The following is a 24,161-nucleotide window of genomic DNA, read 5'->3' as shown; positions in this document are numbered from 1 at the left end:
TTCAGTTTTTGAATAATAACCTTTTAAATAATTCTTCATTTATTTATCCAGAATTGCTTTAGCAACTTCGAAGCTAATATCTCAATAACAATTTATTTCCAGACGTAATTTATTTATCCATTTCCGTATGTACATTTCCATTGATATTTTAATTTAGCGCGATTTCTTCAGGTCAAGTCACTAGAAGCGCCACCGTCGAATTTTCTCCCATTTTAGCAAGGCGAAATCCGTAAGTGTCGCGTATTGTTTCTACTGTATTTGACTTAATGGAATAATGTAGTTTCCGTTGTATTTTTTTAATATTAAATTTGTAGTGACTGTGTAAAAAGTATAGGAGCCTATAAGCATCAAGAACAAGAAGAACACAGTGTAGGCAATGGACAATCTAGTTGAAGCAAATACAGACATATTCTCTTTGAAATACAGTAGAGACTGTATTTGGTTGAAGTCAGTGGATACAAGCGGCCGCCATGTTGCTTGTACCATAACATTGGAGACCAGTTTGCGTGAGTAAGCAGTGCACCACGTGTGAAATAAATAAAGGAAGATTGTGTTTGGATTTTAAAATGCCGTCTTGTGTAGCGTATGGCTGTACAAACAGAGCTTCAAAGAAAATACCAGGGATAACTTTTCACAGGTAAGCAATATGCTTTTGGGAATATTCAGTGCCGAATTGTTTTCCCCTTGTACATGCAGTATAGGTTAAGAAGCCCCTTTATCATTTACAGTTTTCCTAAAGATAATGAACGACGGAAGAAATGGATAAGAGCTATACGAAGGGAAAATTGGTACCCCACACCTTGCAGCACCATATGTTCAGCTCACTTTACTGAACGTGATTTTGATCGTACGTCGTTGTGTGTCGTAAGGCTGAGGGAATGGGCTGTGCCATCTGTGTTTGCTGCGTTCCCAAAGTACCTACAAATAAAATCAAAGGTTAGTTTCTCTTCATTTTAACCGTTTGATGTGAGAAATATGTCGAAATACACATTGATAGAGTAGGTATATAAGCCTACTATCCTGTTAGTTCGAATGGCTATACATTTACCTACAAGTATATCGTCATTACCGGTTTCTTGATGATGCATAAATTCATTGTATTATAAACACCCCTATAGTTATGTGATATTTTCCATTGCAAATCGTACTGAAAAATATCACACGTAATATCTACGTTTTGGAACGGCAAAAGTCGTTACGTTCACTGTTTGTTAAGTTGGCAGCTATGTACGTATTGAATGCAAATTGGTAAATAGTGCACCGTACTGAAAAATATAAAAATTATAGAATGGTGAAATATTGCGTGGCGTATGGCTGCAAAGGACTCCAGACAAAAGGAAGTGGAGTTCAGTTTCACAGGTAACTTATCATACTACGTAACAAAGGACGAAACTGGTGATATTAAAATTAACGAAATACAGGATCTCTACTGTAGGCCTGTTTGAATCAAGCTGTACATAGCAACAGATTATATATTTATTTGCTTGTTTATACAGGTTTCCATTTTCTCGGCCTGAAATTTTGAAGAAGTGGGTTCAGGCAATACGTAGAGAACATTGGTTACCCACAGCATACAGTACATTGTGCAGCAAACATTTTACACCTGACAGCTATCAAACAAGACCTGGCGCACCTGTAAAATTACTGAAAGAAGATGCTGTACCATCAATCTTCAGTTTTCCAGACCATCTTCAAAAGAAGGTTGTTATAAGAAATTAGCTGGTTCGCAAAGAACCAGTATTTAATCTATTTAGTATTAGGCCCATACGTTATAAATAAGAAAATAAATTTTGCATTAATGTCAGTAATGTAAATGCAGTATTCTTATGCATGTAAATGTTTGATGATATTTTTAATTGCATTTGGCGCAATCATCGAAGAAAAGTTTCACTATCTGAGGCTGAGGTTAATTATAAAAGTAATGGTGGTTTGGTGCGGTTGTGTTTATGTAGCACATGGCTTTTTTGTTTTGTTTATAATGTTAACCTACAACAAGTTTTACAGTTTGTACTCATGTTAATGAATGAAAGATATTCAACACCGTTTCAGAGCCTTACTCACTTTTCCAGATGCATTCTTGTTCAAGTAAATCACTGAGCTGATAGTTGAAATATGATAAATTTATACCAATCCATGAAATGATCATTCATCAGGATGCAACTCAAACTATTATTGAGGTGTTCCGGCTTTCACTTTCCTGAAAAAAGCAGTCGGTATTACTTAACCTGGTCGACATCATATTTCTAATGTTATAAGTAGGTGAAAATTAATTAAATCTTACTTGGAGAGTGTTTCAGAGGAGAGATGTGTTCATTGCGATGTCCAGGAACCCACCAGCTTGCCCCAAAAAGGATATTTACTTCTATAACCTAATGAAAAGTATTACACACCATTTTCATTTCTGAAGTAGCTACTTGTAAGTGGCACGTGATGTCGTTCCCGTCGATAATGTTAATCTTTATCCATTACCAACCCCAGCACAATAAAACCGCAAGAAAATGTAACGTTGCTTGTCCCTATATCACAGGTCTTGTCCAGGTCCTATCCTAACCGTCCACACGGCAAGAACCAGTCCAGACCAATCGTGTTTCCTCACAAAACTTAGAGGCGTAGGGCTGTTTCGCAGCTTCTAATCTGGACCCCCGTTGCTTGACCAAATGGTCTGTCGTGTAACAATTATCACCACCATCAGCTATCGAAGTACCACTCACTCATTAGTTCCTAAGTACAGAAGTTGGCAGCACTTGATAACATCCTTCCCGAGAAGGCCGCGAGCGTGTAAACAAACAACAGTCATTACGCATATGTGAAAGTCTTGTCGACCAGGCTGAAGTAATGAACATTTTGAACCCCAGTTCAGAATACGCAACATTATTTTTCCATTTATAGACTGAACCCATCCATCTTGCACAAATAAATTTTTTTTTTTTAAATCTAAAATTATCATGTGATGCTGTTCCCACAATATTTCCTGATGAATCTATTGTATCTGTATGCAAACATTGCATACCAAGGAGGTGTGAGGCAAGCTGATTAGAAGAAGCATTATAGGGGCAGGAGGAGAATAATGTTAAGTTATGTAAACAGAGAAGTTTGGATGTCTCCAAAAGATGGACCACGGTACTCCTAAAGGTCCCATGCCGAAACGCAAAAGAAGTGCTAGCTTCATGTTTGACAGAAATTGTGAGCTACTGTAGACAAGTTGGTGAGTTATGATACAATTAACATACATACATCTTCACTATAGACTGTAATGCCTTTCAGCATTCAGTCTGCAAGCCACTGTTAATTTAATAATTCGTCACATTTAGTTCTATATCTCCTATCTTTAAATCGTTAGAAGCTGGGTCTAACCATCATCATCTTGGTCTCCCTCTACTCCTCGTACCCTCCATAACATAGACCATTATTCTCCTAGGTAACGTATCCTCTATTCACCTCAAATGATCTCACTACCCAAGCCAGTTTATGTGCACAGCTTCATCCATTGAGTTCATTCCTTACTTTGCCTTTATTTCCTCATTCTGATCACCCTCCTGCCATTGTTCCCACCTGTTTGTACCAGCAATCATTGACACTACTTTCATGTCTGTTACTTCTTGCTTATGAATAAGATATCCTGAGTCCACCCAGCTTTCACTCCTGTAAAGCAAAGTTGGTATGAAAACACACCGATCTAAAGATAGTTTCGTCTGAGAACTGACTTCCTTCTTACAGAATGGTGTTGATCTCAACTGCGAGCTCACTGCATTAGCTTTACTGCACCTTGATTCAATTTCACTATATTACCATCCTGGAAGAACATACATCCTAAATACTTGAAATTATCTACCTGTTTCAGCTTTGTATCACCAATCTGACACTCAATTCTCTTGGATTTCTTACCTAATGACATCAGTTTAGCCGTGGCCACTGAAAGTAGCCCAGCTATAGGGCTACCAAAATTATGATAGTGCAAAAGGTTGACACTACACTTGCATGCTTTTGTACATTAAATGTGGAGTTGGTAAGTAAGAAGTCTGTGTTTGTGTGATTAGATCTGTCTATAAAGGTAATGAACTTTTTTATGTTTCAGGTGCCTTTTGGTGACAACCTGTTTGAATCACATCGGTTAGATGCTCAACAAAAACTAAAACCCTTTGCTGAACCAACCATCTCCAATACTGCCGGCCCAAATGATGGCCAAAGCAATGTAGAAAGTTTGGAACAGCATGAAACAGAAGTCACTTTTCATAAACAGGTAAATTTAGTAACATATGGTGATTTTCTTCATAGAATGTTATATTTTAGATGCTGTAAGTAATCTGGGCATTTCCACAAATGTGGGTCAAGTATGAATGATACTTTTGAAACTGACCTTGTGTACAGGTGAGTCAGAAAAACAGCTACCGAGCTCGATAGCTGCAGTCACTTAAGTGTGGCCAGTATCTAGTATTCGGGAGATAGTGGATTCGAACCCCACTGTCGCAGCCCTAAAGATCGTTTTCTGTGGTTTCCCATTTTTCCACCAGGCAAATGCTGGGCCACAGCTGCTTCCTTCCTATCGTCACCATAAGACCTATCTGTGTCGGTGCGATGTAAAGCATCTTGAAAAAAAAAAAAAACATTAAAAAGAGCTACATGATCAATAGCTTATGTTTAATTATAACTCTTGCAGATGAAAGAATGACCCCATTAGAAAGTCAAGAACTGACACAACAAAAACATCAACAATACCGAGTCACATAATTGTCTCAAACTGTTTGCCATTAACATCACAGCATAGTTGACAGTGCTTTGGAAAATTACTCATTGCTCTCTGATGCATGAACAATGGTATAACACGAATTTCTTCCTCGCATGTCAATATCTCATGGTTTTTTAACATAAACTTTCTCCTTCAAATACCCCCACAACCAATAATCACAGGCTATGAGATCGGGGGAGAGAGCAGGCCATTCTGTCCTGGTTGGTAATTCGCGATTCTATATTTCCCTCGTTGCAGTAGCATAGTGAAGAAGTGCCCGACCCTGCTGGAATATGCAATGTTGGTGCTGAACACTTTGCATCACTGGTATCATAACTTCATTGAGGATTTCAGAAAACTGTTCACCGTTAACTGTCTCTCCCAAAGTTCTCATGCATAGCAATCCTTTCCGTCCAATCATTGCCCATACTGTCAAAGATCCGCATTTCATACGCTTCTCTTCAATAATTTTAGGTTTTTCTCTCACTTAATAATGACAGTTATGTTGATTAACATTCCCATTCACTTGGAACACAGCTTCATCTGAAAAATTCAATTTTTTGTACCAAGATTCATCAATTTCACATTCCCTCAACTTCAATTCACACAGTTACAACTGCCTGTGTGCTACGTGACAGAGAGATCTCCTTAGAGAAGGTGCTGGGGGCTGGGGACTGGTAGATTGGCATGAAAAGGCGACTTCAACAAGGTATGGCAGGAGGGAACAAAGCCAGAATTCGCCGGCACAGCTATGACGACATACTTACGGGACCTCGTGGGTAGGAGGGGTTTCGGGTGGGGAGAAATTGAAACATACTAAAGAAATTTCGCCTTTACTTTCGATCTCTTCACCTTCTTTCAACTCCCGGCTGTGCTTCACCGGCATCCATTTAACCTAATTCATACGTACTTATTCCACTTACATATTCGCATACTATTCTAATTTTACTTACTTGTTATAAATTTCTGGCGATAGGCCGTCTTGAACCAGCGATCTTCAACTCCGTAGTCCACCAACTTATCCACTCAGCTAACGTGTTACTTGATAGTTTCACGTGTAAACGATGTATATATAGATACATATAGTACATTACCAGTAAAAGAGATGGCATTGCAAAGTAATTAATATTTACCCCAAAAGATGACTGTCTTCTCTCTCTCTCAACTGTTACCAACTTAACTTCTACATGTAACAAAAATACATCAAACTCAAAACACAAGTTTCATTACCGGCTGTGTGATTATTGTTTGAAGAGGGAGTACAACTAACAGACGAAAACAAACCAGTCGTGTGTCGTGTCTCCAGCTATGTTGTAGTCATGATTACTGTCTTAACAGGAAGTAGGCCTAGAACTAGACGAAAGCAATCGAGTTGTGTCATAGTTGTGATTATTGTTTTAAGAGGAAGTACAACTAGCCAAAACAATTAAAACTCCTGTTCAGTGCTGTATCCATACTAGTCATTATTATTTTAAGAGGGAGTGCATCTACGTAAACAAAGAAGTCCATCTTCTGTCCACTCCTCTGTCAACTTCTGGTGAGTACCCATATAATCATATCCTGTCTCAGTGATTGCAGTATACTCATACCGAGCTCGATAGCTGCAGTCGCTTAAGTGCGACCAGTATCCAGTATTCGGGATATAGTAGATTCGAACCCCACTGTCGGCAGCCCTGAAAATGGTTTTCCGTGGTTTCCCATTTTCACACCAGGCAAATGCTGGGGCTGTACCTTAATTAAGGCCACGGCCGCTTTCTTCCCACTCCTAGCCCATTCCTGTCCTATCGTCGCCGTAAGACCTATATGTGTCGGTGCGACGTAAAGCAAAAAAAAAAAAAAAAAAAAAGTATACTCGTATGTATAGTGTTGCCTTCCCATTCGCGATGTGATCACCAAAAGTGTACTTCCAACAACAGTCGCTGAATTAGCAATGCTGTCGCACCTAACCGAACCTAACCTAACCTGTCGCTACCAGTAGTTTTATGTGGATCATAACCTAACCTGTCACTATGAGTGGTTTTCGGTGGATTACAACCTAACCTGTCACTATCAGTGGTTTTAGGTGGATCACAACCTAACCTGTCACTATCAGTGGTTTTTGGTGGATCACAACCTAACCTGTCATTATCAGTGGTTTTCGGTGGATCACCCCGTTCAGTTAGCAATGCTATCGCACCTAACCTAACGTGTCACTACGAGTGGTTTTCGGTGGATCACCCCGTTCAATTAGCAATGCTGTTGCACCTAACCTAACGTGTCACTACCAGTGGTTTTCGGCGAAACACAATTGCTTTCGTAAGTGATGCTAGAGGCCTGTTGGCCGCTTCGCGGTTCTAACCTGGGGGCTTATGCCCCCAGACCCCCTTTGCTTGTCCCCAGACCAATGGTTTTGCCACTAGCCGGACCTAACCAAACCAGACCAGTGCTTTTTGTACTTGCTGGGCGTACTTAATACTTGTAAAGTTTCCACGACATCAAGTGAGTCCCATCATATCATACCGTTAATACCTATTTCACGAACCAACTAGTCAAGTTGTAACCCACTCTAGTGCCTGTAAATTGTGTTTCGCAGTCTCAAACAGCTAAATATAACAGACCATTGTTTCATACATTTAGCGCCCGCTACACGTCCCTTCGAATTATCCACCATGTTTGCAAACATCAACTCGTCGAACATGTCATATATAACGTCATATAGACGCACAAGCAGCGGCCGCCGAGCCTGTGCTCACCCGTGCCTGCAGATCCTGGACTTATACCGGCAGGAGTTTAAACTTGTGAATTCTTGGTGTGTTAAGATAGGGAAGATTCCTACTTTCCCATTCAGAATGTTACTGTTACGTCATTCAGCTTTCTTTAAATTTTAATGAAGGGTTTTCTGTTTTCAACTTAAATTAAATGTAGGTTTCTTTAGCCAGTCTTCGGGCTTCAATATTCCTTCCCTTGTGTGGATTTGGTAAAATGTAAGGATGTGTAAGTGGTTACCCTCATTTCTCTTCTTCTAATTTCATTTTTAGTGACTGTGTTTCTCAATTTTTTTTCTAAATTTATCATCCTCTTTTCGGCTTTTAATATTTTCTTACCGAGGGAGTGGCCGCATGGTTTGGGGCACATAGCTGTCAGCTTGCATACGGGAGATAGTGGGTTCGAATCCCACTCTCAGCAGCCCCGAAGATGGTTTTCTGTGGTTTCCCATTTTAACACGAGGCTGTATATTAATTAAGGCGCCAGCCGCTTCCTTCCCGCCCCTAATCCTGTCCTGTCCTATCCTATCGTCGCCATAAGACCTGTGTGTGTTGATGCGACATAAAGCAAATTCTTGTAATATTTTCTTCCCTTAGTCACCTTGTAGCATCCCTTAGCATCTGTGTCCTCGGTTCTTATGCTCTTATGCCCAGCTAGATGATAACGGTTGACCTTAAATTTTGGAGTGCTTGTGTTTCTGCTTCCATTCCCATTTTTTCTCCGCCTTCTGAGTACAAACTTTCTCTTTTATTTTCTCTTCTCTCTTTTTGCGGCCATGCAATGTGGGTCTTCTGCCCCTGTATATACTTTTGGATCTACAGCTTCTTTTCCTGATTCGTACAGGCTAGCCTTCCCTGAAAGTGTGAATTTATGAGACCTGGTCGGAATGTGTGACTATCACGAAAAGGGAGATCTCCTCCCCAAAAATTGTGAAGTTTCTGAGCTTATGAGTTCCCTGGTTGTAAATTTTAGAGTTTCTCAGCACTTCAGGTAAAGTGTTCCTTGCTATTCTCTTGTTGTTGATGTTCAAGAAATTCTAATACCAGGAAAGAAAGTTCTTCACTGACTTTGTTAACAATAGTTTAATGCGTTGTTCAGCCATTCACCCCACGTGCTTTTTTCCCTCTGTGGTCCACTAAAAGCACGGTAACAGTTATTATTATGTTTTAAGCTTGTGAAGGTGTTAAAACAGTGAAATGTTACGTGAATTGCATGCAGAGTTCGGTACTGATACATTTATGGATCCTCAAGCATGCAAGTAGCACAACTTCTTTTTGAAAGTCAGGTAATGAGGGAAGAAAACTGTTTGTCTCTCATTCTTTTGGGATGTGAAAAGTGTTGTGTACATCAATTATGTTCGTAAATAATGAGCAGCCAATGCTTTGTGATACTGTGAAGTTATGGGCAGCATTAAAAAGTTCTGTTATTCCAAAATACACAAAATTCCAATCCGCAGCTTCGTGCTTCTTCATGATAATGCTACGGCCCTCACTCATCTGCTGCTAGAAGAACCATACATACATACATTCATCATTATAGACTGTTATGCCTTTCAGCGTTCAGTCTGCAAGCCTGTGTGAATTTACTAAACGTCGCCACAATCCTCGATTTGCAACTAGTGTTGTGGCCTCATTTAGTCCTATACCTCTTATCTTTAAATCGTTAGAAACCGAGTCTAACCATCATCGTCTTGGTCTCCCTCTACTTCTCTTACCCTCTATAGGAGAGTCCATTATTCTCCTAGGTAACCTATCCTCCTCCATTCGGTTCACGTGACCCCACCACCGAAGCCGGTTTATGCGTTCAGCTTCATTCATCGGGTTCATTCCTAAATTAGCCTTTATCTCCTCATTCCGAGTACCCTCCTGCCATTGTTTCCACCTGTTTGTACCAGCAATCATTCTTGCTGCTTTCATGTCTGTTACTTCTGACTTATGATTAAGATATCCTGAGTCCACCCAGCTTTCGCTCCCGTAAAGCAAAGTTGGTCTGAAAACAGACCGATGTAAAGATAGTTTTGTCTGGGAGCTGACTTCCTTCTTTCACAGTGTTCTCCCCAGAAATTTTCGTCGGCGGAGTGGCAGGAATGAGTAGCCGGGCGGGTCATACTACGTAGAAAATTAATATGATAAAATTTCTACTTATTCCCCTCAGGCCATTAACAATAATATTATACAGGTAAACATTAACTGCAAAAATGAACTATTTTAGTGTTATCACGAAGAAGACATAACATAGTATTTTCAATTTCTACTGCTCGTTCATAATCACTCGGTTGCTGTGGAGAGCCAGACTGATTTGTTACGTCCCGCGGAATCGAGTGCTCGCATGCGATCCATGCTAATCCAGACACCACTCTCGCACGACACTACGTGATAATTAAGGGTTATAAATTTCATGTTGTTGGTCCGTATTGAACTGAGAATAACATATGAGTAAACAACACAGTAAAGGTTTCCACCTATTCAATACAAAATATATTCACAATATTTTAAAGTTACATGGAACTAGTTTCGACCCATCTAGGGGTCATCATCAGCCACATCAAAGCAAAAATCACTCTTGACGAAATCCTAAGAACATGTTCTCGCGCAATTATGCTGACAATAATGAAGATTTGTCATTTAAATAAACAGTTTTACAGTGTTTACATTTTAATTTGGAACACATAAGGACTGAAATATGTCTAGCCTCCATGGCTCAGGCGGCAGCGCGCCGGCCTCTCGCTGCTGATTTCCGTGGTTCAAATCCCGGTCACTAAATGTGAGATTTGTGCTGGACAAAGCGGAGGCGGGACAGGTTTTTCTCCGGGTAATCTGGTTTTCCCTGTCATCTTTCATTCCAGAAACACTTTCCACTATCATTTCATCTGTCAGTCATTAATCATTGCCCCAGAGGAGTGCGACAGGCTTTGGCAGCCAACACAATCCTCGCCACAAGATGGGAGCTTCATTCATTCCATCCCTGACCCGGTAACTGACTAGAAAACAGGTTGTAGGTTTTCAGGGACTGAAATATGTGTTGAAATTACGTAAACCGAGCGAGTTAGGAGCACGCAGTTGTGGGCTTGCATTCGGGAAATAGTGGGTTTGAACCCCACTGTCGGCAACACTGAAGATGGTTTTCCGTGGTTTCCCATTCTTACACCAGGTAAATGCTGGGGCTGTACCTTAAGGCGTCGGCTGATTTCTTCCCAGTCCTAGCACTTTCCTATCCCATCGTCACCACAAGACCTATCTGTGTCGGTGCGACATGAACTAACTTGAAATATTATGTAACTAGCAGATGTCTAGGTTATGATAGCCGGGCGGTCAGTGTAAACGACTGGGTGGTGTGCCCATTAGAGAGGTCCTAGGGAGAACACTGTTACAGTATACTGCTGATCGCAACTGTGAGCTCACTGCATTAGCTTTACTACACCTTGATTCAATCTCACTATATTACCATCCTGGGAGAACCAAATTGGAAGAAATTTACTGGACAGCTATGGACACTCCCTCTTTTAGTGTGAATCTGTCACTGTGTAATTACCATTTGTTTGGACCCTTGAAAAAGAACTTTTAGTTGGAAAGAAATTTTGGAGTGACAAAGAAGTTATTGGCTGTGTACCTATACAACGTTTTTTAGTTATGAACGCTGGGCTGAGTAGCTTGGACAGTAGAGTACTGGTCTTCTGAACTCAAGTTGGCAGGTTTGACACCCCTCAGTCCGATGGTATTTGCAGATGCTCAAATACATCAGCCTCGTGTTGGTAGATTTACTGGCATGTAAAAAAAAGAACTCTTGCGGCCCAAATTTCCGGCTGCTAGGCGTCTCCGCAAAAAGTAGTTTTAGCATTATTCCCGTTTGTGGAGCGCAATAGAACTTATCTAGCTGATGTTCTCCCAAAATTTCTTCATCTGGATACTGAACATTTTCCTCCATTCTTCAGTCCATGATTTGTTAGTCCTGGTATTCACTTTCTCAGCAAATTCATGGTTGTTGACTGCTTTTTTGAACTGTAACTGCTCTTGAATAATTGAATAATTTCTGCAGGATGCCAGTTTCCTGAAGGTCTTTTTCTATTTCACTAAGCCAGTTGTTCTTGAATTTCATTGAGAGAGTAAGATTGATAATCCTTTTGGTGAGCCTATCATTGTTCATTCTGAGAATGTGGCCATAGAACTTTAACCACCTTTTCCTAATGGTGTCAGTGATCTTTTCAGAATTCTGATAAAGCTCCCGAGACTTTCATTTCATCCAGATTCCCTCTGAGTAGACTGAACCTAAGATTTTCCTCAATATTTTCCTCTTCTGTTTCTCTCTCTCTTTAATAAGTGACCTGCCTCCAATGATCAAGGTTTCTGAGGCGTATAGTTCTTCAGGTTTGATAACTGAGTTGTAATGTCTTAATTTTGCGTTCCTGGATATTGATGTTTTGTTATATCTGTTCCAGGTGGGTCTGTAGGCCTTCTGTAATTTTGAAATCCTCTCCTTATTTGCTTCTTGATTCAAGCCTGATGGCTGAATTAATTCTCTTAGGTACTTGAACTTATTCACTTGATTAATTTTGCCATATTTAGTCATTACAGATTTCGCATCTAGATAATGAGCAGATCCTTTCGTGTACTGACTTTTTTCATACGATATTTGGATCACAGTCTTAGCTGCAATTTCATGACGTTTTATAAGGGCCTGAATCGTTTCTTGCCTGTTGTTAGAAAGAATAGATAGATTATTATTATTATTCCAACTGAATACCGTAAATCACTCAAAAAATATATAATGGATAGATATATTCTTTTACTGAAAACAGTCCAGCTAAATGGTTGGTGTGCTGTCCTTTGGTCCAAGGGGTCCCGGATGTGATTCTTGGCCAGGTCAGGGATTTTAACCTTCATTTATTAATTCAGATGGGTCTGGGTGTGTGTGTATACCGTGTTCATCATTAGAATTCATTATGGGTAGGGCCCCTTCCTTATAGATGCGCAGTTCTCCTATAAGACGAAGAATACACCCACGGTATCCCCTGCATGTGATCTCTGTGGATCAGTGGTAGAATATCGGCCTCCAGATCACAAGATAGCAGGTTTAAACCCGGCACAGGTAGTCTGATTTTCGAAGGGTGGAAAAAGGTCCGTTAGACACTCCATGCCGTATGATGTCGGCATTTAAAAGTTCTCTGGTGACACATTTGGTGTTTACCCAATAAAATTCCTTAAAAGCTCAGCCACAGACACCCTAGAGAATTTCGGTTTACTTGGTCTGCCATCTAGTAGGCCTAGAGTAAAACGGAACATTGAAATTGACGAGCAGACGGCTAGATGGCATCAAATTGAAGTGTCTGCACATGGTAGCTGAGGTGACATTATTATTATTATTATTATTATTATTATTATTATTATTATTATTATTATTATTATTATTATTATTATTATTATTATTATTAATATTATTATCCCATGCCTGTTGTAAGAGTTGACTAAAAGGAGCCCCAGACTCTCAACTTGGGAGTGCGAGTTGGCGACCATGAGGCCCTTAGCTGAGTCCTGGCGTTGCTTCCACTTACTTGTGCCAGGCTCCTCACTTTCATCTATGATGTCTGACCTCATTTGGTCAACTCTTGTTCTTTTCTGACCTCAATGGTATTACAGTATTTGAGACCTAGAGAGTCTTTTATATATTATTATTATTATTATTATTATTATTATTATTATTATTATTATTATTAATAATATCTTTAAATTGTACATGTACAGTTTAGGGGTGGTAGATGGAGAAGCAAGATGGCTGCCAAATGCAAGATCTAGTGTGGTGTAAGAGCATCAAATATCTATATATAAGGGGAACTGTGCTTTGTTAGCAGCTTCCTGGCAGTATTTATGACACTGTGGCATGTATTTACTGTATGTGAGTGTTGTTTTATATTGATTTTTTAATGTAGTCTATTGTTTTTTTACAAGTTGTTTTTACGTCGCACCGAAACAGATAGGTCTTATGATGACGACGGGGCAGGAACAAGCTAGGAGCGGGAAGGAAGCAGCCATGGCCTTAATTAAGGTACAGCCCCGGCATTTGCCTGGTGTGAAAATGGGAAACCACGGAAGACCCTTTTCAGGGCTGCTGACAGTGGGGTTCGAACCCACTATCACCCGAATACTGGATACTGGCCACAATTAAGCGACTGCAGTATTGTGTTTTTTATGCCATAGGTGATAGTCATCTTGTTTTGCCCTCAATCCATAGACAACATTACTAAGACACTCGATATATTTATTTACTATATTTGCATTTGCCCTAAGTGTCACATATTTGTTCTATCTGCCATCAATGCCATGGAAACTATGACAAAGATGAAACTATACATACTCTTATCGACGTTGCCAAAGAATTGGAGTCTACACTTTTTGCACCATTACAATGGACGTATTTTGGACAGATAGATATTACTACCTTAATCTTTAGGGTCTGGTCCTCCAGGTTGGGCGTTGGGCGTGGGGCAAACACCCCTACACCATAAAAAACAAATTGTTACGAAACGCCAAGATATAGCCTTGGATTCAAAATGGGACAATAATGATTACTGGAAAGTCAATGGTTAATGATAGAAGGTCACGAAACAATCACAGGCTGAAGTGTGGTGCTTGGAATGTAAGATCACTGTACACTCCTGGAGCGGTTAAGTTGTTGGATGAAGAACTGAACAGGTACAATCTTGACATAGTGGCACTGCAAGAGATAAGATGGCCTGGAGAAGGGATGCATAAAGATAAATTCTATAGCTACTTCTGTAGTGGAAATGCGGAAGGCAAACATCAATTTGGAGTTTGGTTTTGCAGTACCCAATAGAATGAGAGGAAATATTATGGACTTCAAGGCAATCAACGAAAGAATATGCTGGTTAAGAATGGAAGGAAAGTTTTACAACCTAACAATGATATCATTCCATGCACCTACTGAAGAAAAAGATGATGATGAAAAAGACAGCTTCTACGAAGATCTAGAATCAGTATACAAATGTCTACTCGACTCCTCCAATAATAATGGAATGAGACTAATCAATCTGGCAACTTTAAAAACTTATGGATTATGAGCACCTATTTTTCTTGCAAAAGCATTTATAAAGTAACCTGGAAGTCACCTGACGGAAACATTCACAACCAAATAGACCCCATACTAATGGATGCTAGACACAGAAATATTATTGAGAATGTAAAATCTCAAAGAAGTGCAGAAATAGGATCAGATCCCTATCTCGTGGTGACGACTAACCATGAAAGAATAGAATGCAATAGAAGCAAGAGAAGAGAAGCAGACTGGAAAATTAATCCAGATCTAAGGAGAGAAGATATTAAGGAAAGATAGTCTTGAAATTAGAAACAAGTTTGCCACATTGGAAGATGATGTAGATGAACTATGGTCCAAACTCAAGACCGGAGTCCAACATGCTGCAGAAGAGGTGCTGAAACTATTGGAAAATAGGAGGAGGAGCAGAGGATGGTTTAATGATAGGTGCAAAGATTACATAAAATCAGCTTCATGGTCCGTATCGCACTTCAATAGATTCACAATTAAGTATTTATTTTCCACTTAGTCGATACAATGATTGCTTAAGGCAATTTTTAATGGTCAAAAGTGGTACATGTTTCGTATATTATCAACATCTTCAGCCACATAACACATAAAATTTAATTTTAAGGACACTTCCTCTAAAGCATTACTTTGTCAATTTTATACATTTTTCATCTAAACAGTGTTATGTGGCTGAAGATGTTGATAATATACGAAACATGTACCACTTTTGACCATTAAAAATTGCCTTAAGCAATCATTGTATCGACTAAGTGGAAAATAAATACTTAATTGTGAAGGTGCAAAGATGCTATGAAGAAGAGAGGAGCGACCAAAATGTTGTGGCTGACAAACGAAGATGAAAGAATGAGGTTGGAATACACGGATGCAACCAGAGAAGCAAGAAAAGTCCTTCGAAAACCTTAGCAGAAGAGGACAAAACGTTAGGTAATACAAGAGACTTTACAGAATAGTCAGATATTTCAAGAAAGGATGTACCACAAGGGTAGATATCATCAAAGATCAAGCAGGACAAATGATAACAGATAAAACGAAAGCTATGGAGGAATGGAAAAACTACAGTGGTCTACCAAATTATTATCCTCACTGGTAGGTACCAGATGTCTGTATGTTTTTCAAGGAACAATGGAGAATGATCAACAAGAGTTAGTTTTAAATACCTAACTTTTACCTCAAACAAAGATTAAACTGTCATAGTTGATGCTGCACCGTGACATAGGGTAAAATCTATTTTACATATCCCATAGAATCATGAAATTAATTCATAGGACTAATAAAAAACATTTGGATGGCACAGAAGAAAGAAATTAAGGCGGAAGATATTATTAACAGCGAGAATATACTCATAGAAAGAGTAAATTAGGCTTGGAAAAGTCCAAGAAGTTGCATTGCGAGTCATTGCCGCTAAGGGTGACTTCAAAAAGTACTAATAATGTAGTAAAGAAGATAGCTTTTCTCTACAAAATGTATTGTACACCATACTCATAAAAATAGAGGAAGTCTAACCTTTCGCCAGTGCGAATGTACTATATATTTTTTAAAATCTGAAAATATCTTATTCTCATAGTGAGTAGAATAATTTGGCTGACAACTTTATTTCGAAAATCTCCTGAATATGGAGGAAAACATCAATAATGCTAGAAAAATTGCAGAAGAGGAAGAAGAAGAATATATATACAGAGAAAGTAGAGCGACAGTACAAACAAGGGAGAATGAATTGCCTAGCAGGGAAGAAGTAGTAGAAATCGTAAAGATTCTGAAGGAACTGAGCTTGATAGCTGCAGTCGATTAAGTGCGGCCAGTATCCAGGAGATAGTAGGTTCGATTCCCACTGTTGGCAGTCTTGAAGATGGTTTTCCGTGGTTTCCCATTTTCACACCAGGCAAATGCTGGGGCTGTACCTTAATTAAGGCCACGGCCGCTTCCTTCCCACTCCTAGCCCTTCCGTGTCCCATCGTCGCCATAAGACCTATCTGTGTCGGTGCGACGTAAAGCAATATAGGAAAGAAAAAAAAAGAGATGCTGAAGAAAGCGAAAGCACCAGGAACAGATGGAATACTTGCAGAGATGTTGAAAGAGGGAAGAGATATCTTACAAGACAGAATGCACACCTGATCTGTGTAATTTGGAGGAAAGAAAGTATTCCAGCATAATGGAAACAGTCTATCATGTGCCTGATATTTAATAAAGGAGACCCAGTGAGTTGCAGCAATTACAGAGGAATCACATTACTATGTACAGCATATAAAATCTTGAGCATGTTACTACTAAAACAATTAACACCATACCGTACGTCAAGGAAGTACTTGGATTCCAGCAAGCTGGATTCAGAAAGAGAAAATGACCCATTGATCAACTGCATATAATAAGGCAAGTATTATCAAATAGCTGGGAATTTTGCAAAGATGCACGCTGTCTATTTGTGGACTTCCAAAAAGCATATGGCAGGAACTGGAAAGGGCACAAGTTCCCAGGAAACTAATAAAACTAATACAAGCATGTATGCAAGAAGCAACATGCTCAGTACAAGTAAATGGAAAGAGGTCGGAAAAGTTCGAAGTGAGCACTGGAGTGCGACAGGGAGACTGCCTCTCCCCCCCTTCTGTTTAATCTGGTACAAGAAAAAGCACTGAGGAAAGTAACAAACCTAGAGGCAGGAATTCAGCTGGGGAGAAGAATCAACATCATGGCATACGCGGATAATGTAGTCCTGATAGCACAGAATGACAAGAGTTTCAACACTAGAACCACGGCTGGTTCACTTATGACCCCACCCCTCATTTTTGTGATTATTAATCTTTTCCGAGATACGAGAAAGTGTTCACGACATATTTGGAGTATTCCTCTACCGCCATCCAATACTTATGCCCATATTTGTCTGGTTTCGAGGCCATAAACTGCGTAAATTTACAGTGGCATTTCAAGGGGAAGAGCTGCTCGTCAGTAGTTATATATGCTCCAGGTACATAGCAACATTGGGTATTTGCAATGAAGGTGTATCAGATTTCTGACACCAATGAGTCTTTTTGACCTTGTAGATATAACGCTAGATCTCAAGAAATGCATTATTTCTCTGAATCTATCATGAACCATTATTGATTTTACAATAGAATTGCCCCACTTCTCTGACCACAATGAATGCAGTTCTAACCCTTTAGCTCCTATGGCACTGCAAATGTACAATATAGCAAGAAAGGCTTCTATCTCCTCAATCTTAAGGCACCAATCATCTGACAACAGTACACAATGTGCATCTGTCTCAGTACATGTCACAATATGTTTCAAAATCTTGTCCATGACCATAAGTCACCAAGCACTTGCGCAAGTCTCATTCACATTATGTTCAGCATGTGCAGTAGATCCAGCGTGATCTCTGAACACTATTTGAGCTCCACGTCTATCAGCTGTAACATCATCAATTACCCCAACTTTCCAGATCTTTCAATCTGGAGATACAATTTGTGTACCTGCTGGAAGCTGATTCAGGCTTTCAACACAAAACCTGCCTTGTTTCACTGATCCTCTCTGTTATCGTCAAATTCTACAATTCCTTGACTGTTAGCGATGGCCTCCTCTCCCGTTGAAGGAACTGAACAGTGCTCCTGGCCACGCCCCCTTTGACGACCGCGAGAACTCCCTGGCATTGCAGTGGTTTATTAGGTACAATGTTAAAGTTTGTCTTAGTTTTTCCACCCGAAAATAATATTACAAGTACAAATGCACCGGGCTATATAAACCTAATAGCCTGAATATATAAATCACAATGATAAAGAAACTGTAAACTAAATACTTTTAGGCCTGAAATTTGCTAAGTATGTAAATTATAATCCATACGTTGTGAAATGAAAGTTTAGAAATGCGTACCTGCTCTATCAGGATTTGCTACAGCTTGAAATGGCATGACATCATCATCTTCTGATGACTAATCTGAAAGAACGAGCTGTGATCCTTCATCAGACGAAAAATCCATGGGTTCCCCTTCAGATTCCTCATCAGAAATGTCATTTATGACATCAATATTATTTTGTTCAGTAGTAAGTCATTGATGTATGGCCGCTGTCAGCTATTCACACACTATTTCCACACCAATACTGCAAAACTAACAACCTATTGTACAACAAAGCGTGAGCAGTGTCCTTACTGCACAATTGTTCAGATGTGACTAAACTATTTCGAACCTCTCCCTTTCTCCACAGCCCATGCGATGTTGCAGCTTGGGCACAGTATATATGCTCGGAGAAAACCGGTGACAGATGGACTAAAATTATAAGAGGCTAAATGGAAGAAATGATGCTAACACATTATTATCAATGACGGGTCAAATCTGACCCAGCCGCGGTTCTAGGTAAATCTGAATTTTTTAAACAGGGTGTTGCCGCCTGAAAACTAAAATTATGTGTGGTTGTTGAAGTCCCTTATTTATGAAAAATCATAAAAATCTAACACTCCTGGTAGACACAAAGAGGGTAGGGAAAAAAGAACTAACGGCTGAGTCACAAATGATCCAGCCACGGTTCTAGTCGTAAGGGAAAAAGGAATTAGTGTGGGCTTAAAGATGAATATGGAAAATACCAAATACCTTGTAGTGAGCAGAGAAAACAATAACAAACCCTTAGATGTGGATGGAGAAATCTTTGAAAGAGTAAGAGCATTTAAATATCTTGGGGCAGTACTCAGTGAGAGGAATGAGATAGCCCAAAAAATAATGGCTAGAACTCAAGCGGGAAACAGGTCAAGGTTTGCAGTCAGAAAGCTGCTAAAGTCCCGGCATTTATCGAGACACACGAAGATAAGGATCTACTGGACTGTAATTCAACCCGCGGTCCTATATGGAGCAGCAATTAAGCTGCTGGCGCTCTTCGTGGCCCTTGCCTTTCTTTGTCTGGTTTTTCATTTTTCGAAGTGTCGGATCTCTTCCTTTTTTCTCTCTCTCTGACCACCTGTGGGTGGGAGACTCAGATGAAAAATACACCCATGGTATCTCCTGCCTGTCGTAAGAGGTGACTAAAAGGAGCGGCCAAGGGATGATTGAATTAGAACCATGAGACTACTTGTGATTAGTACCATCACGTGAGGAACACCATGTGTCAACTTTAGTAGTAGCGTCGTAGGTGGATCACTGTGGGTTTACAGTACCCGTGATTAGTACCACCATATGAAGAACAACATGGTTTTATGTTGCCTATGAATCGTATCACTATGTGTGGAACACGGATCTGGGCGTTGCCTGTGTTTAGTGCCACTATATGAACAACACCATGGGTATGCGTTACTTATGAGTGGTTCCATTTTGTGGGGAACACCACAGGTCTGCATTACTGTGATTAGTACCGCTACATGAGGAATACAATGGTTCTACTTTACCAGCGATTGGTGCTGTTACGAGGGGCCGATGACCTGAATTTTGGACCCTTTGGACAACGAGCATCATTGATTTAGGATTTTGCTTTGGAAGTAGTCCTTAAAGTTCTTTTATCGGAAAGTGGGGTATTGTGGGTCAGATCCACTGATTGTTTTAAATTCATAATCATTGTTCATCTTCGCTTTTTTGAATTCTAGTCAGTGGATGGATTTTGGAATTATTTTAATTTTCAGTATTGTGAGTTAGATCCACTTATCATTTCAAATTCATGTTTATTCTTTCATTCTTCATCATCATGTTTTTGAATTTTGGAATTTTAACTGTCATTACATTTCGTCTCATTTCGTACTGTTAGTGACCTAGATATTAAGCCCCTTTAAACAACAACTGAAGACCACTGCTGTTTTTTATACTTAATATTAGGTTGTAATTATTTTTATTGTTATAGTATAAATGTACATAAAACTTAACTTTTAGTTCATGTACATAGGTCACTGTTTATTGCCATACTTGTGTTTCTTTTTGTTTTCGTTACTTTATTATATGTTGTATTCTGTTTATACATTGGTTTATATTTTTCAGTTGGTATTTTACTTGTTTTTCGACTCCTTATCTTTATTTTTATGCTCCTTATTTCTTATCTTTTATTTGTTCACCTTTGCTTTCAAATCTGTTATGTAGCGTAGTTATCTTAAAATAGAATTATATTTCTTTTATATGTGTATTATCTTCTAATTCACATTGTTAAGTGTAAGAGAGGGCCATGAGCACTAACTTCGCTGCTGCTGAGGTCAAAAATAAATAAATTAATCATTTAAGTAATTCTTCTGTTACTTAATTTTATTAGAGCACTAAGTAGATACCCCTGCTTCACTACGGTATTATACCGAAATTTATAATTGAATGCTTAACATTTTATATATAATATGCCAAAATTCGCGATCTGATGGCAAAGTTCCTTCCATTTTTTAAATCTTTCTTTCCAGCAATCGATTTTGTACTTCCCGGTCTAGCTCGAGGTATTGCGCCCAGTCAGTTATGTCCCTAAATCTTTGCCTTTTCCTGTAAGCATTTTTAATATGGATCAAATCCTTGAGGAGATCTGGCGTGGTGTCATCTTGGGTGCCTTGGCGGTACTGAACCTGCGGCCGGACCGCATTTGTAGTCATTACCCGGCCAGGACCCGCTTCCAGCATGGTCCGCGCATTTTGATGACTGTCCATAACATGATTGTTATTAGGGTGGGCGATATTAGTTCAGTTTAGGTTATTATTATTATTATTATTATTAGTATTATTATTGATGTTCTGGACCCTGCAGCAAGATGCAAGACCGCTAATTGGCAGTAAATTTCATCTGCTGCCATTGTCATTGCTGACAATGTGACCAGCACCATTGTCGCGCGTCGGCAAGTGCACAGGATTTCTTTCAATACGAATGATATGCTTCCATGCATTATTGACCTTATTATAAAGGTGAACAATTGCATGGTCAATATCATTTCTATAGTTTATTTCAAATGTGTTAAAATTTGTAGTTATATGCCAGGAGAATCTACTGTAATCTAACATTAATGCAAATTGAAAAAAAAAAGAAAGAAAGTTCTCCAAAGGAAAAGATGGTTCTTGAAAATGAACCCAAGAAAGATCAAAAATGATCGGTTTATGATCAGAATCAAGTACGTTATGAACAGTAAAATCAATTGGTCTCAACTCCTTTTTCCACCCCACCGCCATTAAGTTGATTCCCCCACCTCCCACAAAAGAGGATGTGTTTCTTTATGTTTAGAGGAGATTCCAAATACCAATGTTCACGTCTGTTACCTTCAGTTTTGAGATATAAGTATCCTCATAGAAAGAATGAACTTTTTTTCACTTCCTTTCTCTTAACCCATTGCCATACTTTGATGGAACCTTCCGTCCTGCGATCGTAAGGTGGTAACATACTTCGACGGACACTTCCATCCTGGTGCAGAGAATATTTATAAGTTCATTATCGCGATTAGCTGGTCAGAGAGATGCAACCTACCTGATAGATTTCAGATGATACCTGAAGGTATTTTCTCTGTGTAAATAGTAACATTCAGTTGAAATACAGAAAATAAAAAGCACCCCAGTTTGCTGCTACTTGTAAACAATCATGGCAGCATCCAAGTGCGGCATGGATGAGGTTATTCGTAACTAGCTTGAAAATAGTGTTGAAAGTGGAAATGATTCTCTGGAGAGTGAAAATACGTCTTCTTCTTCTTCAACTGACAGTGATGAAAGTTATTCTGACTTCAGTTCCGAGGTGATAGTGCCAATCGAAACTATGGGACAAAACCTGATTGCAACATGAGCAGGTGAGAACTCTCAGTAATGATACTTGGAAGTGGGATCTTGTTGACAATAAGCCTGTTTTTGTAGCATGCAAACCAGTTTCTGAAATTCATTCTATAGTGAGGAGGAGGTTCGGGAATAATCCAAAAGAAATTGAGGTAGTGAATGAATTTCTAACCCCACAGTTCTGGGATCACATTACAAAGGGTGCCAATGCTTATGCCTCTACATTTCTTGCTAATTTATCTGCTCCCCTTGAAACCAGCAATATTCACGAACAAAAACATTGGTTTCCTGTTACTATAGAAGAGCTAAAAGCTCACTTTGCTCTATGTATTCTTATGTCACAGACAAAAAAGCCTGCAATGCAAGATAATTGGTCAAAACTTAGAGTGATAGAAACTCCCATATTTGGTGAAACCATTCCATTCAAACGCTTTGTTTCTATAAACAAATTCCTGCATTTTAGTACGGACACCTCCAAATCAAACCGTGACAAACTAAGAAGGTTACACCTGTTATAGATTTACTTTCGGACAGATTCAAGTTTGTGTATACTCCAGGAGAAAATGCATTGATGAATCGATGATGAAATTCAAAGGTAGACTGTTATTTGTTCAATATAATCCATCCAAGACAGCAAGATTCGGTATCAAGGTGTACAAAGTTTGCCCTTCAGAGAACTGCTATTGTTGGAATTTCAAAATATATACTGGGAAGGATTATGAGGGAGGAACTCCCTACAATGATTTATTAGTTAGTGAGAGGATTGTTATTGATATGTGTAAGGATCTTCTGGGTGTCTGGAGAACTTTGTACATGGATAACTGGTACAGTTTGCCGTCTTTGTACAAGATTTTCCTGGAGCATTACACACATGCTATTGGCACGGTTAGGGCAAACAGGCATATGCTATTGATGCTTTCACAGCCCGTACTTATAAACATGATGCTGTATAGGCGTTTGGGCTTATGCCATGTCAAGAAAATAAGGTGAAATTTTTATTATAGATACGTATTTTATGTATGCATGCCCTGGCATTTTCCACTAATGTGTAATATGTTCCGCAAGTGCAAGGAATGTGATTGATGACGACTCATAGACAAGAGAACTCATTCAGATAAGAAATGAGCATTTAGCTGCGCAGTCTGAAGGAGTGGGAAATATTCTCCAGCAAGGGACAGTGGGATCACAGGCAGGCAAGCATGAAGCCGGATGATGGAATCACACTGTGTTGTCAATCTTGCTGTTTTACATTAAACAAGTGGACCTGTACATAAGTATTTTTTGAGCATAAGTTACGTTTATTTACCACGCGTAATGTTCCGAGTGCGTCTGGTTTGTTTACAAGCAGCGAGGACCAGCTAGCGAAGTGTATGAAGACTGTGAGCTGTGACGTAGCCACAGGGGCTAGCTAGGCCGCCCGCTCGTCTCAACACGTGTCGCCAGCCTTGACTGGTATTTTCTGGATTCCACGTAACTTGTTCTAGAGAATTCGATGGAGAAAATTTGGAAATTTCCATAATAATTGTGCTAGCGAGTAGAGCGATATGTCATCTTGTTTGGGATCACCTAAACGTCCCAGTGCCCGAGTTTCAAGCAAATCCATCGAGGGATTCGGGAGTTATTCAATCAAACCGTATTATGACGTAGACATCCCGGATTGAATAAAAAGGGGACCTACTGTAGCCTATTCACACAGTCTCAGCTGAGTAGTCAGCGAGGACACTCTTGCTGCTACTATCATCGTGGAACTCTGTCATTATACAAGTGTGGGAAGACGATTCTTCCAAGTTTTATAAAGTGGACTCATAAGAATTCGAGTGTTGTAGAAATTTTTCTAAGTCTTCGTAATTGAACTTGGAATTTTCTAAGTGTTCACTAAATGGACTTGTATTATTTACGTGTCTTCGAAGCTGAAATTTTCTAAGTGTTCACT

At 39.4% G+C, this 24,161-nt stretch overlaps 1 protein-coding gene across 2 annotated transcripts in view; it reads left to right on the top strand.

Moving 5' to 3' along the window:
* The first annotated feature begins 501 nt into the window (after positions 1 to 501).
* The window catches only part of LOC136883196 (uncharacterized), a 54,884-nt gene continuing 31,224 nt past the window's right edge, over positions 502 to 24,161 (top strand). The window contains exons 1-3 of one of the 2 annotated variants that reach the window (XM_067155389.2): positions 502 to 637; positions 729 to 936; positions 4,076 to 4,240. In XM_067155389.2, the coding sequence (XP_067011490.2) occupies positions 567 to 637; positions 729 to 936; positions 4,076 to 4,240 (444 nt within the window). In that variant the 5' untranslated portion in view covers positions 502 to 566. Of the gene's footprint in view, positions 638 to 728; positions 937 to 1,281; positions 1,360 to 1,496; positions 1,702 to 4,075; positions 4,241 to 24,161 lie in introns of those variants that run through there. The other variant, XM_067155390.2, reaches the window with a different exon arrangement.

The sequence above is a fragment of the Anabrus simplex genome, chromosome 11 (assembly GCF_040414725.1).
Source record: "Anabrus simplex isolate iqAnaSimp1 chromosome 11, ASM4041472v1, whole genome shotgun sequence".
Lineage (NCBI taxonomy): Eukaryota > Metazoa > Arthropoda > Insecta > Orthoptera > Tettigoniidae > Anabrus > Anabrus simplex.
The sequence above is the reverse complement of the archived record's forward strand: the minus strand, read 5'-3'. Positions and strand labels throughout refer to the sequence as shown.